Source organism: Aspergillus udagawae, assembly GCF_001078395.1.
Source record: "Aspergillus udagawae IFM 46973 DNA, scaffold_1, whole genome shotgun sequence".
In the NCBI taxonomy this organism is placed as follows: domain Eukaryota; kingdom Fungi; phylum Ascomycota; class Eurotiomycetes; order Eurotiales; family Aspergillaceae; genus Aspergillus; species Aspergillus udagawae.
Genome location: NW_025091264.1, coordinates 1,575,803 through 1,591,499, shown reverse-complemented (window position 1 = coordinate 1,591,499; position 15,697 = coordinate 1,575,803). Strand labels below are relative to the sequence as shown.

The 15,697-nt window shown below is 48.3% G+C and overlaps 4 protein-coding genes across 4 annotated transcripts; 2 read left to right on the top strand and 2 right to left on the bottom strand.

The window, feature by feature from the left end:
• Positions 1 to 372: 372 nt before the first annotated feature.
• Positions 373 to 1,389, bottom strand: Aud_000527 (uncharacterized protein; the record flags this gene model as incomplete). The annotated part of the gene is made up of 1 exon (XM_043286036.1): positions 373 to 1,389. The coding sequence occupies one exon, from the start codon at positions 1,387 to 1,389 to the stop codon at positions 373 to 375; it is 1,017 nt and encodes a 338-aa protein (XP_043141971.1).
• A 2,279-nt stretch (positions 1,390 to 3,668) lies between these two features.
• On the top strand, positions 3,669 to 5,769 carry Aud_000526 (ENTH domain protein; the record flags this gene model as incomplete). The annotated part of the gene is made up of 5 exons (XM_043286035.1): positions 3,669 to 3,716; positions 3,790 to 4,027; positions 4,111 to 4,301; positions 4,360 to 4,471; positions 4,526 to 5,769. 5 exons carry the CDS (start codon positions 3,669 to 3,671, stop codon positions 5,767 to 5,769), a joined length of 1,833 nt encoding a protein of 610 aa, XP_043141970.1.
• Positions 5,770 to 8,741: 2,972 nt separating this feature from the next.
• Aud_000525 (uncharacterized protein) lies at positions 8,742 to 11,074 on the top strand (the record flags this gene model as incomplete). The annotated part of the gene is made up of 4 exons (XM_043286034.1): positions 8,742 to 9,714; positions 9,772 to 10,091; positions 10,148 to 10,263; positions 10,321 to 11,074. The coding sequence occupies 4 exons, from the start codon at positions 8,742 to 8,744 to the stop codon at positions 11,072 to 11,074; spliced, it is 2,163 nt and encodes a 720-aa protein (XP_043141969.1).
• A 1,622-nt stretch (positions 11,075 to 12,696) lies between these two features.
• Positions 12,697 to 13,738, bottom strand: Aud_000524 (acetate uptake transporter family protein; the record flags this gene model as incomplete). Its single annotated transcript, XM_043286033.1, has 3 exons — positions 12,697 to 13,020; positions 13,080 to 13,254; positions 13,332 to 13,738. The coding sequence occupies 3 exons, from the start codon at positions 13,736 to 13,738 to the stop codon at positions 12,697 to 12,699; spliced, it is 906 nt and encodes a 301-aa protein (XP_043141968.1).
• Positions 13,739 to 15,697: the final 1,959 nt, after the last annotated feature.

The window sequence follows — 15,697 nt, the reverse complement described above, 5'->3', positions numbered from 1 at the left end:
ACTTAGAATCTGGTTTATTCTGTCCTCGTATCTAACGGCGAGAGGGGGAGTAGATAGATACATAATCTTGTCCTTCACTCTGCTCCTTTGAAAAGGGCCTTCTGGGTGCTTTAAAAGACCCCGTCTCGAGCACGGAAGTTCGCGTACGAATGGTATCACGAAGACAGCATGTGCCCAACGACAACCACTGGCTAACAGTGATCTAAACTAGTGATTGAATCTTCAGCGAAAAAGGTGCCTCTACCAATGAAGACCCATCAGACAACATATAGGAATTATTCCCTCCTCTGAAAAGTCATTCGACTTGCATCCGCTTGCAAAGTAGTGTTCATCCTGAGAGGTTCTATGAAATTGTTCTCATCAGTCGAAACCTCACTTTAGAAGACGTTTGATCCTCTCGCGATCCGTGGCGAATTGATCCTTCAGGGGATGCTCAGGTGTAGCCAGATCATGCATATCTTCCCCCACAATCAGGTCCCCAAGCTCTTCAATTTCTTCTTCGAAGTCGTCCAAGACAATCACGCTGGATTCTGGAGAGGAAGACTCAACTTCTGTAGGAGTTGATTGCTGTGACTCTTGGGCCAGAAACCAGTTTCCAGTAGCGGCATTGTAGAGTTCAATTCGATTGACGGGCCGAGTGACCAGGGGGGTAATAGACGAAACAGAGTGAGCTAGCCGAACTGGACAAGGAGTGTCAAAGGTGGACTGGATGTCGTCATTATCATCATCACCTTTCTCTTCTTCGTCTTCGTCGTCTTCTTCTATCTCTTCGAATCCCTCTTCATCCTCTTCATGCAAAACGGTGTCATGCTGAACAAGATAATCTGTTCCAATTCCCTTGGCCAGAGATCGTCCTGCAGGCGTTGCATTCAGGTTGACTGAATATGGACTGAAGGTTGTTTGAGGTAACTGGGTGAATCCAACTTCAAGGCCTTGGCAGAATTCCTGCCAGTCTCCCTGTTTCCGTAATTGCCATGACCTGAGGATGCCCTCACCGACCATCTGATAATATTCTTGGGGCATATTGATAAGATGGAGTAATTTACCCAAGCTTACACCAGAAGCATGATCCAGATTCATACTGCCGGTCTCCTTTGAAAGAACTGTTCGTAGCTTTCCGCGAACACGTTTATAAGAGGCAATCCTGCCAAGTTGCAGAATTCTGCTGATATCTTCATGCTTTTGTGTAATTTGGATGAGCGTAGTGATCTTAAAGGAGCAAATTATCGCAGGCGTCTGAATCTCTCCCCAGATAAGGTATTCTCCAATTCCGCTGTAGCCCGGGATTCGGATCTTATTCTGCTGTACAAGGGCTTTGGCGAAGTACAGTGGGCCTGTAAGCTTCCTTGTATCGATGATGGAGACCCTAGCCCCTTCCTTTCCCCGCATTGCTCGGTGGATCGGGGCTAGGATAGACTGGAAAGTGGAAATGAAGGGGCTTGGGTTACTGGTGATGCTGACATGGTTCAGGATATAATTGTTAAATAACTCCGGGGTAATGTCTTCAGGGAGAAATGGGCTGACCTCAGAGTCAGCAAATAAGCCAGCGATATATCGCTTTGGGGTATTGATTCCCTGCGAGTCAGCGTTCGACCATCTATACAGAAGCGGCGGTAGGTAATCACTTCGCGGAGATGTCGAGGATGTCTGTTGCCTACATTAGCTACCATTACTTCTATATGCTTCTCACACCCACATTAGGCTCAGCTGCATCGTCTCCTTGGTCTAAGCACCACCAGCAGACCTTTCCACCATGTTTGGTCAGGGGCTGCACTGATGATGATTGCCCTTGCTTGTTGATACTGAGAGTGTGGCAGCCTGACGAGGAGTTCTTTTGGTGATCAATAATTGTAGCTGTGAGGGGCGAAAAGTCCTGCTATCCATGTTTAGAAAACTTCCCTCAGATACTCATGATATAACTTACGGTACTTGAATTTAAATTGGGAGCTGAAGTTGAAGCTGAATTAGGAGCACTGGTCCCCAGCAATGTTGCTGTCCTTGCGTAGTACCCTGACATGTCTGTGTCATCGATTTCCTTCTCAACAAGCGAGACTCCAAGTGACTGAGCAACATCGATGATCATGTCCTTAATTGGTAGCCAATCGACGTGAGTGAGAGGAGATTTATGGACACGGCCCCAAATAGGATTCCCAGCTCGCTTCATCCAGTTCCATTGAGTGTCCAATCTTGTGCTAGAAGTTCTCCCATCAGTGAAGCCGCTGTTCTCTAAATCCCTTTTGTATTTAGCATTGAAGATATCCTCAAACGCAGTACTGTCCTCAACAAAAAATTTATGGAGGCAGCATAGGAATACCCTTTTTTCATCATTCCACGGCACTCTGGGGAGTCTAGTCGAGAAGTCGAGTTGCATTTTGGAGGCTGCCTTTCAGGTAGTCCACAGGGATCTTTGGGAGGGGTGGAAAGTAAAGGTATCGCGAGAGAATGGAGGGAACGCAGGTGGAATATTGGGTAAGATGAAGAGAAAGTAGAGAGTACGAGAGTAGGAACCAACACAAGTGAAAATATTCCGCAGAGGCGATTAGTGGATGAGAGGGTGAAGAGAGCGGACCAACACAAGGTAGATGCTAGACTGAGGGCTGTAGTGAGGTTTATAGTAAAGAGTACTCTGTAGTCACAGAGATCTGTAAAACGATTGGGGCAGCTGGCTGGGATGGCACACTGACCATTTGACGTAAAGGTGTCATGAAAGTATGGTCATGAGGTCGTCAAGATTTCATATCCATAGTCAGGTCAAATGAGGGTCCTGAATTTGCTCTAAACCAAGAAGTGTCGAGCTTCAGTCGAGGTACGGGACAAATGCTGGAGGAGAGGTCTGGCCTCCCTTGCCCACTGCCAATTCTCATGTTTAACAACGTCCCACTCTAAAAGAGTGAAGTGAATGAACGGTGACTTGTTCAACTGTGATCAAGGCACTAAGATAGGAGTCTCAACGTCGCATGGATTCTGTGAGTGTCACAAGAATACATTCACTGATGGGGATATTTATATTGCAGCCCATATTGCAAAACTATGCTTGTTTGGAAACTTTCCACTTGATTAATAAATTTAAATGTCCATAAAGTGCGTTCATTGTGAGAGTGAAATAAAATGATTAAGAGCTAGCTCGAGCGTGAAATGTTGGTTGGTATACTTCAGGTTGTCAAACTGCGTCACAGATGTTGGCGCGATAGTCGTGCCAGCGCTAGTCATGTTGGAGTAGCTGGAAAATCATCATCATCCTTAGCCAGGAGCTCCACCGCAACTCATTCGTCTAAGAAACACCACCGAGCCAACGAGCTCAAGCTCTTGCAGTAAATCAACCACCAGCACCAGGCTCTTCATCAACCCATGCGATTTAATTTCTATTAAAATTTATAAATCCGGCTTTTCCGCCTCGATTGACGGTCTGGTGACCAGTGCCCTCTTATCTCTGTTCCTGACTACTCCGTGAGAACCAGTGGCTCCGCAGCATGGCCTCTTGAACCATCATGATCAAATTTGGTGCTCATGTACACATGTCGAACTAGAATCCTTTCAGATACAACTTTCAATTCTCTTCGCTCCGCAGGCACGGTTCTGAAGTCCCAACGAGCCGCGCTATTGGGGCCATCGCGACTGTCCCCTGATTCTTATTACTACCCAAACTCGGCACCTAATCATTGCTGACAATGTCTCAAAATTTTGAGAAATCCGTGAAGGGGGCTACCAAGGTCAAGGTTAGTCAAATCAATTTATTCGGTTTCGTCGATACCGTCTCGGATGGTCACTAATACGTTTCTCGATGGACAGCTTGCGGCTCCTAAATCAAAATACATCGAACACATTCTGGTTGCGACCCACACGGGCGAGGCTGGTGTTGCAGAGATATTCCGGACGCTGCAACTTCGACTCCGCGATTCAACATGGACAATTGTGTTCAAGGCGCTAATTGTCGTCCACCTTATGATACGAGAGGGGCAATTGGATGCCACATTACAATTCATGGCGGAGAACCCAACCAAATTAGCAATCAGCGGATACTCAGAAGGTTCGTGCGCAAGCCGAGAGCTTGAATCGACGGAAGCATCTTGACGAATATGCGTGTTCAATGCTGATAGCTCATGCCTTTAGTACAATCACAAGGGCATAACATCCGAAGATATGCCGATTACCTTACGGCGCGCGCAAAAGCGTTCGAAGCTACAAAGACAGACTACGTTCGGAGCGGACAAGGTCGGATGAAGCGATTGACAGTTGAAAAGGGTCTCCTGAGAGAAACAGAGATTGTTCAGAAGCAGATCAAGGCTTTATTACGCTGCGACGTGGGTCCTCACCTTACTGTGACCGGTGCTAAACCCGTGACTGACACTTGGCCATCAGCTTCTGACAGATGAAGTGGAAAATGAAATTACACTCACGGCCTTCCGGTTGCTTACATTGGATCTCCTGACTCTATACTCGGTCATGAATGAGGGTACAATAAATGTCCTTGGTAGGTTCCTTGTCCCGACATGTTGTGACCTGCATTAACACGATCGGTGATTAGAGCATTATTTTGAAATGTCGAGACCAGACAGCGAGCGCGCTCTAGAGATCTACAAGACCTTCACCACGCAAACGGAGGAGGTCGTAAAGTTCCTGGGAGTTGCTAGGCACTTTCAATCCGCAACCAGATTGGAAATACCCAAACTCAAACACGCTTCGACGGACTTGACGCGCCTTCTTGAGGACGATCTCAATGATCCGGATTTCAACCTTCGCCGAAGGGAGTACCTGGCTCGGAAAGGCGCAAAGAATGGTGGAGCAGACACTGCGCTGAAGTCCAGTATTACCGGGGGCCCTCAGAATACCAGTCATATGGGTTCCGCCTCGAGCCGCCCACAAACAGAACCGAACCCACAGAAGAAAACCAACCCTGCAGACTTGATTGACTTCTTTGAACCTATCGAACCCAATCCGCAGCCTACAGCACAACCAAGTACTTTCCAGCAACCGTACCAAGCACCGCAGCAACAGCAAGCCATGCCGTTCCAACCAACGGGCTTCCAGCCGCAGCAGACAGGGTTCTATACCCAGCAGACGGATTTCCAGCAACAGCCTCAAGGGGCACCTTTTGGTCAGCCGACCGGCTTTGGAGAACCCTTTCCTCAGCAAAATAATAGCCAATTTGGACCAGCGCAAGTCCCGCAACCACTCCAGTCTGCAACAACCGGGGCTGGATTCGGCGGCTATTCAGCACAGCCGCAGACATATGGATTCCAAACCCACCTTAGCCCCATACCGCAAAGCGGCGTTGCATCATTTTCTCAGCAGCAACAACCCACATCGGGTGCTCAGCAGCAACCGCAACAACAAACAACCAATCCTTTCAGGCAGTCAATGTTGATGAGCACACCAACAGGGACTGCTGTGCCAGCGTCTCCGTTGAGCCGCCAGAACACGAACCCTTTTGCCAGACGCCTATCGACGGTGAATCCACAATTCACTTCAGGTCCTACTGAGTCGACTCCTCAGAGTCCAGCGCAGCAACCGCTTCAGCCTCAACGAACAGGGACCAATCCCTTTGCTCGAAGCTCCTCTGTTCCTCCCCAGCAGAGTCAGGGGCTGCAGCCTCCAGCCGCAGCACCTTTACGACCGAACCCCACTGGAAGCACAAATCCCTTCCGACAGAGCGCCTTTGTGAACCAACAAACCGGCCAGAGCTGGCATGTTGGTGGTCAACAGGGTACAATGGGAGGCCTCGAACAGCTGGAAACATTGCCAGTCTTCCCACGGCCCGGGATGGCCTAGTATAGCAGGTTGTCGACATGCATAGTCACCGAAAGTGAAGTCCAGATGTCTGACCGAGGACATAGCGTGTCTTATCATTTGTTTCTGTGTCTTTATGCGTCCGTCTTTCAGCTGATTACCATATACCTGTATTTCTTGTCCGCCTGTCACTGACTCCTGCATCAAGGCTTCTGGTGTTTGTAACATTGAGCGAGTCCGCAGCGCGGGCGCATTTTCTCGTTAAGACATGCAGCACATAGCAGATAATTGAGGACGATATATATAAGTTGCGTCGGTAGCGTAAAGGTCAGGGTGCGCATGTGGAAAGTCCCGACACATATTTGGTTTGGTATGCACCTAGTATGTTTGGGACGAAAGGGTATCTCTACCTGGACGATATACAATCAGGAGCACATAGTCCCTACGTTCACAATACTCAGAATTCACACCATCCCTAGGTACCTATCAAAATGAACCGAGGGTATTCCTGTCACAATTTCTAACTTTCATCCTATTGGGCCAATTTCAAGGAAGATTTCTCTGGTACGCGAAACGCCAACAGATACCGTCCACTCATTACCAATGATCGCCGGTTTATGCGGGACACCTTTGCCTTGGGTGTTCCAACGGTATTACTCTAGCAGCTGCTTCCAGCGGGTCGCATTAGCGGGTTCTCAACGCCTCTGTTCGGATAAGAGTTGCGGATGGTGGACCGTTATACGGCGATACGACGTCGTCTTACTGTTAGATTGTCCAAGGCGTTCCAGTCTCAACAAATGGTAGGTCGCTGGCCCGTGTCAACTGTCGAGATGGTGGATCAATGAAGCAAGGGAGCAAAGAGGCAAGGACTGTACTTCCGTATTTCGTATGCACTTTCCAGGCCCACACGCAGAACCGAATTTCTTCGTCTGGAATCCGGATACGCTGCAGACAGCCATGATGGCAGTACTGCAGATCGCGAGTGTATGGTCTAAACGGCCCAGGCTCGCTAATACAGTCAGAATTAGATCTTCGGCGAGTGGACGGTAAAGCAGTGTCTACGGAGTATCTATCTTGTATAGAATTCGATAGTGGGATTCTGCGGTCAGATCAACGATCCGTGCAACTGGCTCATGGCCATGCGGAACTTCCAAGTTTTCCACCAGTTGATGCGGCTGGGATGGGGCAATTGACGGCAACGGTGAATGCAGGGATGATGACTTCTGCATCTGGTATACGATAGCGATGGTGAGGCAAATGTCTGTATCCTATTTCAACTTCTTCGTACGGAGTAGACCAGATAAAATATTGAGAGCGGACACAACGCACACTCAAAGCCCAAGGAGTCACGTACCCACAGAGTCGGCTGTGGAATTCGGCTCGAGGCTCCAAGAAGTGCCAAAAAGGTAGATTAAGTCGTCCAAATTATGAGAGGTCATCTGTACACTATGTTGGGAAATTGAGAATGGGACCCTCAGATTCTCTGGTTGTGCACTCTGTAGCTACTATCAAAGTAGTAGACCTCAAATATATATTATGGAGTTTGCTCTAATCGATTCTCAATGCTTGGCTGGGAGATTATTGGGACTCTTGAGTCATGTGTCCAGCACATGAACTGTGTCATAGAGATGAGGTGAGCAAAGCATAGATATCAAACAGTTAACGATTGTACGAGAAGCTAGCAGTATGATACTCTAATATTGTATAGGCTGATCCTTGGCCAGCTGGACCTTTGGAAGGCTCCGATACATCAACCATGCGAGCCGCAAGGGGATTAGAAAAACACATGGTAAATAACCTACAAGATAGGCTACTACGATGAATCGAGGATGTGTCCGATCGAACGCAAACAAAAACATGTGGATTGTGGAGTCGGATTATTTTGACATAAAGCTCGAAGAATGACAGCGCTTGGAGGACTCAAGAACAAGTACTTGTTCGCTCCCAAGGTTAGACTAGATAGAAGGTCCAATGCAGAGTCAATTCAAGAAGGGAAAGTAATAATGAGAAGTGGATGTGTGGCAGATAATTCTGCTCTTCCTTTAGACACTTCACACCTGGTTTATGTGTGTGTAGTACACTTTCATATTTCATACTAACATTATTCACGTCATATTCATAGTATTAATGCCGACATCCGACATCCAGTCGTTTATAATGACTTATCCCCAAAATTCAATACCGGCGCAGGGCTCCACTCGGTCTTCGGCAGCAACAGCATCCGGGATCTAGCCTCGTGTTTTCGACTGTTCTTATCAGAGTCATCACTTTTCTTTCAAGTTCTTCAGGATAGTTTTCTGTGCTACTCTGTAGAAGTCCAGAAGTCTGGACACATGCATTGGAGACCCGCACCATGAATATTTTCAGCCAGAAATTGTTCCATTATCTTTTTGGTTGTTCACAATCGAATCACAACTTCAGTCAAGGGAGAGTAAGCTTGAGCTGGAGAAAAATAAAATAAAATAAAAATAAAAGTGAACGTAGGGAAAAAAAAGTAAAAGAGATAAAATACCAAATTAAAAGTAAAAAAATAAAAAATAAAAACGAGACAGACACAAGAATGACTGACCCCCATCTGCCTGCGTTTACGGGATAATCGCGCTGTCCCCTCCCCCTCTTCTATCTACTCCTCCACCGCCCTAACAAATGACAACTCTTTGCCTTGTTGCATCTTACTGCTACGAGCTTACGACTCCATCGCTGGCTGCTTCCTGCAGTCCTGCTCCTCCCACATATATTATTTCTATTATTCTCACCAATATAGTGCAGGTCAAAAGTCCGCGTCCTAACCCTCTGCCCAGGCCACCATTAGAAAAAAAATGATGGGCTTTTCCTGATAGGGGCAGTGTGCTGACCATTCAGCATTTCCCTTGGCTTTGGGTACCCTGTCCATTTCACCTTGTCGCTATCCAACCCATTTCCTCCAATTTTTGTCCACTCTTGCCAACTCCAGAAACAATGAATAATGCTTATGAAGATCATCAGCAAATACTGTGATTGCTGATTGAAGTCCGATGGATGCCAAGAACTCCAATATCCAGCCAACGGCATGTTCTCCTGCCGGCGGCCACGAGCAGGTCTTACCCATGCTAGGTAAAACAGCTGCTTGGGATTCCACCGCCATTACTACTGCCTCGACTACTTCTGGTGGTACTGTCTTTGATAATTATAATCATCCTCATCATCACCACCAACAGCAACAACCTCAGCTTCTCCATCACCATCCTGCTGCCGTCTCATCGGCTGTGACAACTACTGTTCCTGCTATCGCTCCCTCGTCATCCTCCTTATCACGCAACCCCGACGAATATGCAGCTGCAGCATCGCGTACCGCCCCCTCGGATTCAAACAATCGTCAAGATGCAGGCAAGAGCGCCCCATCAAAGCTTCGCAAGACTCGCAAAACCACCAATGCGTCCAATGGCCGGTCAACGCTGTTCTGGGTCCATACCGACCCGCAGTCGGTCTCAGAAGGAACGCGAGAAGAGACTCTGAAACGCATTCGCTCCCATGTGATGTCAGAGCACAATCGCAAGAAGAGATTGGAGAACACCAAGCGTTACAAGAGCAAGACCTGGAAGCATCTTGCGTTTCAGCCTGTTGAGACCACCGGCTCCAGTTCCTCCAGCACAACCGCGGTGTCAGCGACTGCCCCGAGTTCGGCCTCGCCATCTTCGACATTCGAGCAAAAGATTTCCTCTTCACCCACCATCTCCACCACACAGCATCACCAACAGGCGGATCAGGAACACGATCAAGGACAACCGCAAATCAAAGAAGAGGAGGGACATTTTGAGCTTGTTGTCACGAAGAAGACTGGCAATGTGGACAGCTATAGCGTCGGTGCGCCTTCACAAACTCAAGTGGTCGACCGTGTACCATCACGGTCCTCTCCCCCATGGGATGGATTGGGCCAAGGAGGGAAAGATCCCTTCAATACCTTGCATACGCCTCTCTCGGAGAGGATGTACCGACATCTGCAACACTGTAAGCCAACTTGTCCAAGCTGAAGATGATATTCTTTTCGTTAATAGTGGATTTTAGTTCTGTGCAATCTGACCCGATTGGCGTATCCGTTGCAACGACGATTTGGGCCGCGGTTACAGGCCCATTGGGCAGCGCTGGTCCAACATGATCCGGCTTCGTTACATGCCTGTATCTGTGTAGCTGCGTCTAATGCCGCCTTAGAGTCGGGGGAGTTTCCACTGGTTGATCCCAGCAAAGCGCAGACGAGCCCGTTGATTTTGGACACCTTTCACCATCGTGGAGAGACGATCCGTTTGGTCAACGAGAGCTTATCGGACCCGCTTAAAGCCTCTAGCGATGAACTCATTGCTGCGGTGTCGATCCTACTTACGATCGAGGTATGATATGGCCCATTGTCCCTGCTTTCACGGCCCTGCTGACGCAATAGAAAAAGATTGCGTCAGGGAATCCGGATTACTTGAAAATTCATCTGGCGGGGTTAAGACAGATGGTTGCTATGAGAAACAGCTTTGCTGATGTGCCACCGGACGTCCGCTTTCAAATATCATGGTGAGTCGAGCCGAGCGAAGGTTTTGGGCCCTGACGCGCGTGATTAACCCGAACTAGGACCGACATTCGAGTGGCGTGCATGGCCTTTACAAAGCCGATCTTCCCATTCGTCCGCTACGCTCGTCCCTCTCGGCTTACGCTTATACCCCCTAGTAAAGATCATGCTAGGACTGCATCGCGTTTGATTCAGTTGATTGAGATACCCGGCGTCTTTGGTGATGCCATGTCCAAGACGATATACGACCTGACTGAACTTATTTGGTATGCGGAGTGGATCAAGGGCGATCCAACGTCATCGCAGAGCTTTGACGACGAAACGGAGGATTACTTCAATACAGAAGTGCTCTACGTCGAGTATGCCCTGCATACTGACAGGTACACGGCGACCGGTGAAGCAAAGGGGGACGCAACCATTGAGGGTTGCGTCCGGCTGGCGTGCTTGCTGTTCCACAACACCACCATATGGGAATTCTACCCGCAGATGGGCCCGGTGTTTTCGAAACCGATTATCGGACTTCGAGTCGCACTCGAAACGACGATCCCGGCCGGGTACTTCAACCTGTGTCGGGAACTGTTGATCTGGGTCCTGTTTGTGGGGGCTTGCAGCTCGCGGCTCTTGGCCCGCGAGCACACATTCTTCATGACTGAACTGACCACGGCCGTGAGGAACCAGGGATTCCGCTCCTGGCAGGAACTGCGAGAACTTCTGCTGGGATACTTTTACGTGGATCGCTGCTACCTGACTCCGCTGCGCGAGTTGTGGGACGAGATTCACATTGACGCCGACGCCAGTCGGTTGAACCTGTATTAATATTCAACCGACCCTAATGTATGATACAATAATGAGACATGGTATATACCGCATGATTGACGAATACATTGGCTGGACACATGATCGTCTTCACAAATCTGTAGAATAGCCTCGCACATGTGCACGAGCAGAGACTTGCAGTATTTACCTCACCCCGAAGCGAAACCAAATGTCACCCGACCAAGCGAGAAGCCGACAAAGGGGCCAAGTCCTCCCCTCAGCCGACATCCCGATCGCCTGGCCAGGATCGGGGCCCAAAGGAGGTTATACTATCAATAATATAGCACATCCCGAGTCTAGCAGTCACAGCTAACACGCATGACGCACTTCTCGTTTACTCCCTGCCCATCATTATCGGGTATAACCCAGCCACATCCCAAAATCCGAGTTTGTGCCGCACCGAGAATTTACCGGTATATCTCTCCCATAGTAAGTGTATATACCTCACACGTCCTCCATAAGGTAACTCCAGCAGCATTTTTATTGCATCGTAGCAAACATCCACAACGACTAAAAGTCTGAAGTCCTCTCACTATTATTATAGCAAATCAAGAATCCCCTTATCTTAGGTATGCCAGCGCCAGCGACAATAAAATCTATCCAAAACCACAGAGCGGCAGACGTTTCGAGTCAGACACCCAAATCCGAGAAATCACCGAGCTACTGAGTGCTGACCCACCTGACCAACCCCCTACTGCCACCGAAGAAAGAAAATTGCCTCGAAGTAGGCTACATATAGATTGCAGTGCCCAGTTTCAGTCCCAGCCCCGGTTTCTCTGGTTGTTCTTGCCTTTACTGTTGTGCTGCTGCTGCTGCTGCGAGCCCGTCAATGCGCTCCACTGCTGGGACGTGACTGAATTCGGTTACTGATTGTTCATACTGAAGCATACTAACCTGGTATACTAACGTCAGCTACTAGGGTTTGCTCTGTGTTGGCGGTAGGTTTGCTTACGAGCTCTTATCTATGAGATTATTTGGCTGACGTTTGTTTCTAGGGGTGTGGTTCAGTTGATTACACTGCTGAGGTGGTTTGTTGCACGTTGGGACTATGCTGCACGTTGTTGACAGCTACCAGCATTGCCAATGCTCTTTAGCTGATGCTAAGGGGTGTGTATTGGTTACTGATATGGCCTGGGCCTATTGCTCGACTGCAGTGACTCATAAGGGTGCAGACCGGCGCGAAAAACTCTAGTGATATACTACGATACAGTGGACAGTATTATCGTCAACATTTCATTATCAAAGGCCAACTAAATACAGACTGCCCCCGTCCATTGTCAAGACGACAGGCACCATCATTATCCAATCCTGGACGCATTATTTATACCAACGGTCGGAACCAACAGCAAGGAAAAGGAAACACAATATTAAACATGTCCACAAGACCATCTATATCTGCTGCGGATTCAGAGGTCTCGCTTGCTTAATCCCAGGGACTGACCAAGCTCAGACATGAACTAATCAAACAGCAATGATCTTACGAGAATGGGTATCTGAAGCATTAAAAGTCGGGATCGTGCCGTATTGCTGATCCCTCAATCACGCACAGAGACTGATGCAATAGGCGCAACAGATACAGACTCCCCTTGGGAGACTGCAGCCTCTTCAATATACGGTCTCGCTTAGACGGTCTCACGCTCGGTCTTGGTTCTCCGGGCCTGTCCGGTAGGAGACCAGGGGAAGTGGGCAACGGGAAGGATGAAGAAGCTGTTGCTGCTGTCGGCAATACCGGCCAGAGCGTTGTACCAGGCAGTGAAGGCTGCCATAAGACCAAAGAAACCACCGGCCTTGATGACGGGAGGGTTGGGCTTGCCATGGCTGTCGCGCTGGATGTAGCCGATACCGAGCAGGAGGAAGGCGAGATCGAGGAAGAAGAACAGCAGGAAGAAAGCCACAGTGGATCTCAGGGTGCAGAACAGCAGGATGGTGGTGAAGATGAACCAGCCCTTCAGACGGTTAGCTGCGGTCGCCGACAAAGGACAGAAACCGACTCAGAAGAACTCACCATCAGGAACAGACCGAAGGAGTTGTCAAACATGGAGGTGCTACCCTTGTCGGCAGTGACAAGAGCCGACTCGATGTTGAAACCACCGGGGGTCAAGACAATAGCGAAGGAGATCCAGAAACCACCATAAGAGGACAGAGCAGTGGCACCAAAAGTGTTACCGATAGCCATTTCCCTGAGAATCATGTGAGCGGCCGCGACAACAAGATATGATCAAGGAGCTCGAGCTCCAACGAAGACGGAGAAACATACCACATGCCGGCAAGCAACTGAACGAGACCACCATAACCGAAAGCCAGAGCGACGACAATGTTGGGAGCGGTGATGTCGCGAGCACCCATGTTGATACAGCTCAGCACGAACGTGGTGAGGGCGAAAGCACACAGACCCAGAGGAGCAGGGTTGGCAAACTTGCGCTTCTCAACCGACTTGTACAGACCGGGCTGGAACTCTCCTCCGAAGGGAGGGAGGTTGTACTCGGTAGGATTGACCTTGGCCAGAGGACCATAGCCAAAGCGAGCGGCGGCCTTGGCCACTTCGTGTTCCTCGTGGGTCATCTGCGAGGTGAGCTGCGGAGCATTGGCATTCTCAGGAGTGCCATTGATGGTGTTATCCGGACCGACGTCCTTCTCAAGAGCTGTATTGTGCTCGACGGACATGGTGCTTTACAAAAAACTGTCAGACGATCGCAGCTAATTGAAATAAAAGTGGAATCCAGCTAGCTGGAAGAATGGTGGATTATAAAAAGGTAGGTGGAAGGGGAGAGAGACCACACAGCACTGCTGGTTGGGAATTTGAGAAGGCAAAATAGAAGCACAGCTATCGACGACAAAGCAAAAAGATCCAAAGGATGAAAGGGAAAAGAAGACGAGGAGGAGAGATATATGCTGGATATGATCCCGGAGGGAACTCTCTCTTTTTTTTTTTCCGCCTCTCTTCAGAAAAAAAGAAAAAATAAATAAAATAAAATAAGATAGAAAAAAAGAAAAAATGGAAAAAAGGAAAAATATCAATGAAAATAATATCGAGAGAGGCCAGACCAGAGAGGCACGACGACAACAACAAATGACACGGACCAAAAGGTGCAGGGGTAGGACAAACAGAACAGCTTACCTGAATCGGGATGAAGGGCCGTTAGTATGGATTTAGTTGAGGCTAGTCTTGGACGGAGCAGTGAGGAAGAGGGACCAGCGCAAAAAAACCAACTAGTTTGATAGTCTCGTAAGTCGTAGCTCGTAAGCAGTCTTCCTAGACTATTATATTCAAACTAGATAGATAGTTTGCTGTGGAAAGGATGCGATCCTGGTGGATGAGCACTAACTTTAAGTACTCCGCCCATCGACCAAGGGAATGTGGAGACTGGAACAGAGTGACTGGAAGGATGAATGGGGTGGATGGATGAATGGAAGGAGAGAGAATGGAACTGGAATGGGACCAAAGAACTACGGCTCTTGTTTTGACGGAAGACGGGGAAATTGGCTCTTACTGAATTCTCAAGTCTTGGTTTGGAGTAGGGTGATGGGGAGCTAGTACTGGGTAAGTAGTTGTTGTGGAGATGATGACCACTACCCAAGATGAAGTCGATAATTGTCACAATTATGCCGAGAAAAAAAAAGGCACGATTGTGCAAAGAGTCTGAATTCCCTCTTTTTCTTCCGAGGGAAGGAAGTAAAGCGGGGAGGAGATTGACGTGGAGTCTTGGAGACTGAGAGCAAGTCAATCAAACATTCAAACAATATTAGCCTAGCAATCTAGAACAAATGGGGAGACGGAAAACTCTCAAGGATTCCTGGGTAAAAGGAAGTTTTTCTTGACTCAGCATCCGTTGCGTTGATTGGTTCGAAAGAAACTCACTGGTTCGAGTTCATATTTCTAAGGTACAGTACTATTTGAAATCCAAGACCCGGGGATCAACTACAGAAGGGAGTGGAGAGGAATAATCTCCGGGGAAAAGAGGCAAATCTGAGAGATCATCGGGGGGAGTAATAATAATAACACCACAGATGACAGAGTAGTACTGACAAGAAACAGTTATTTCATTCTCTTGTTTACCCTACTTACCTCTACGAGGTTACTTCTGATGACACTGACTCTGGTGTCCTGACTTTGACGGACTTCTACCAGCACGCATTCGGACTTGCACCTACCTTAGATAGACAGTACGGAGTGGTATCCTGTCAGAATGTTGACAACGTGACAAGACAACTTAATAATCCTACCTTACTTGGAGTCTGGTCTTTTGTCCGCACGCGGCAAGGCTTTTGTGCCGGGGATTCCGTCATTGATCTTCCACCTTCGTTTTATGTCACTTTCTCCCCTTACTCGTCTTGCTAATTTCAGGTTCTCAATTAGGTTCGCATTGTAATAAATTTTGTTCTCAGTCAATATTAATTAATGAACCCATCTCGGTGAGTATTGATGAAACAAAATTGAAACCCACGCGAGGAGCTTTCTCGCAGCTGACTGTAGAACACGGTTAATGGGGAAACTGTGATGCTCATGGGCCGATTTGGGCAGGTAGACTGCCGATCTATCCATGATAATACTACTAAACTGTGGTCTCCATTTCTGGTGTACATCATCCCCACTAATCTACCTCGTCCTGTACTCTGTGGTCT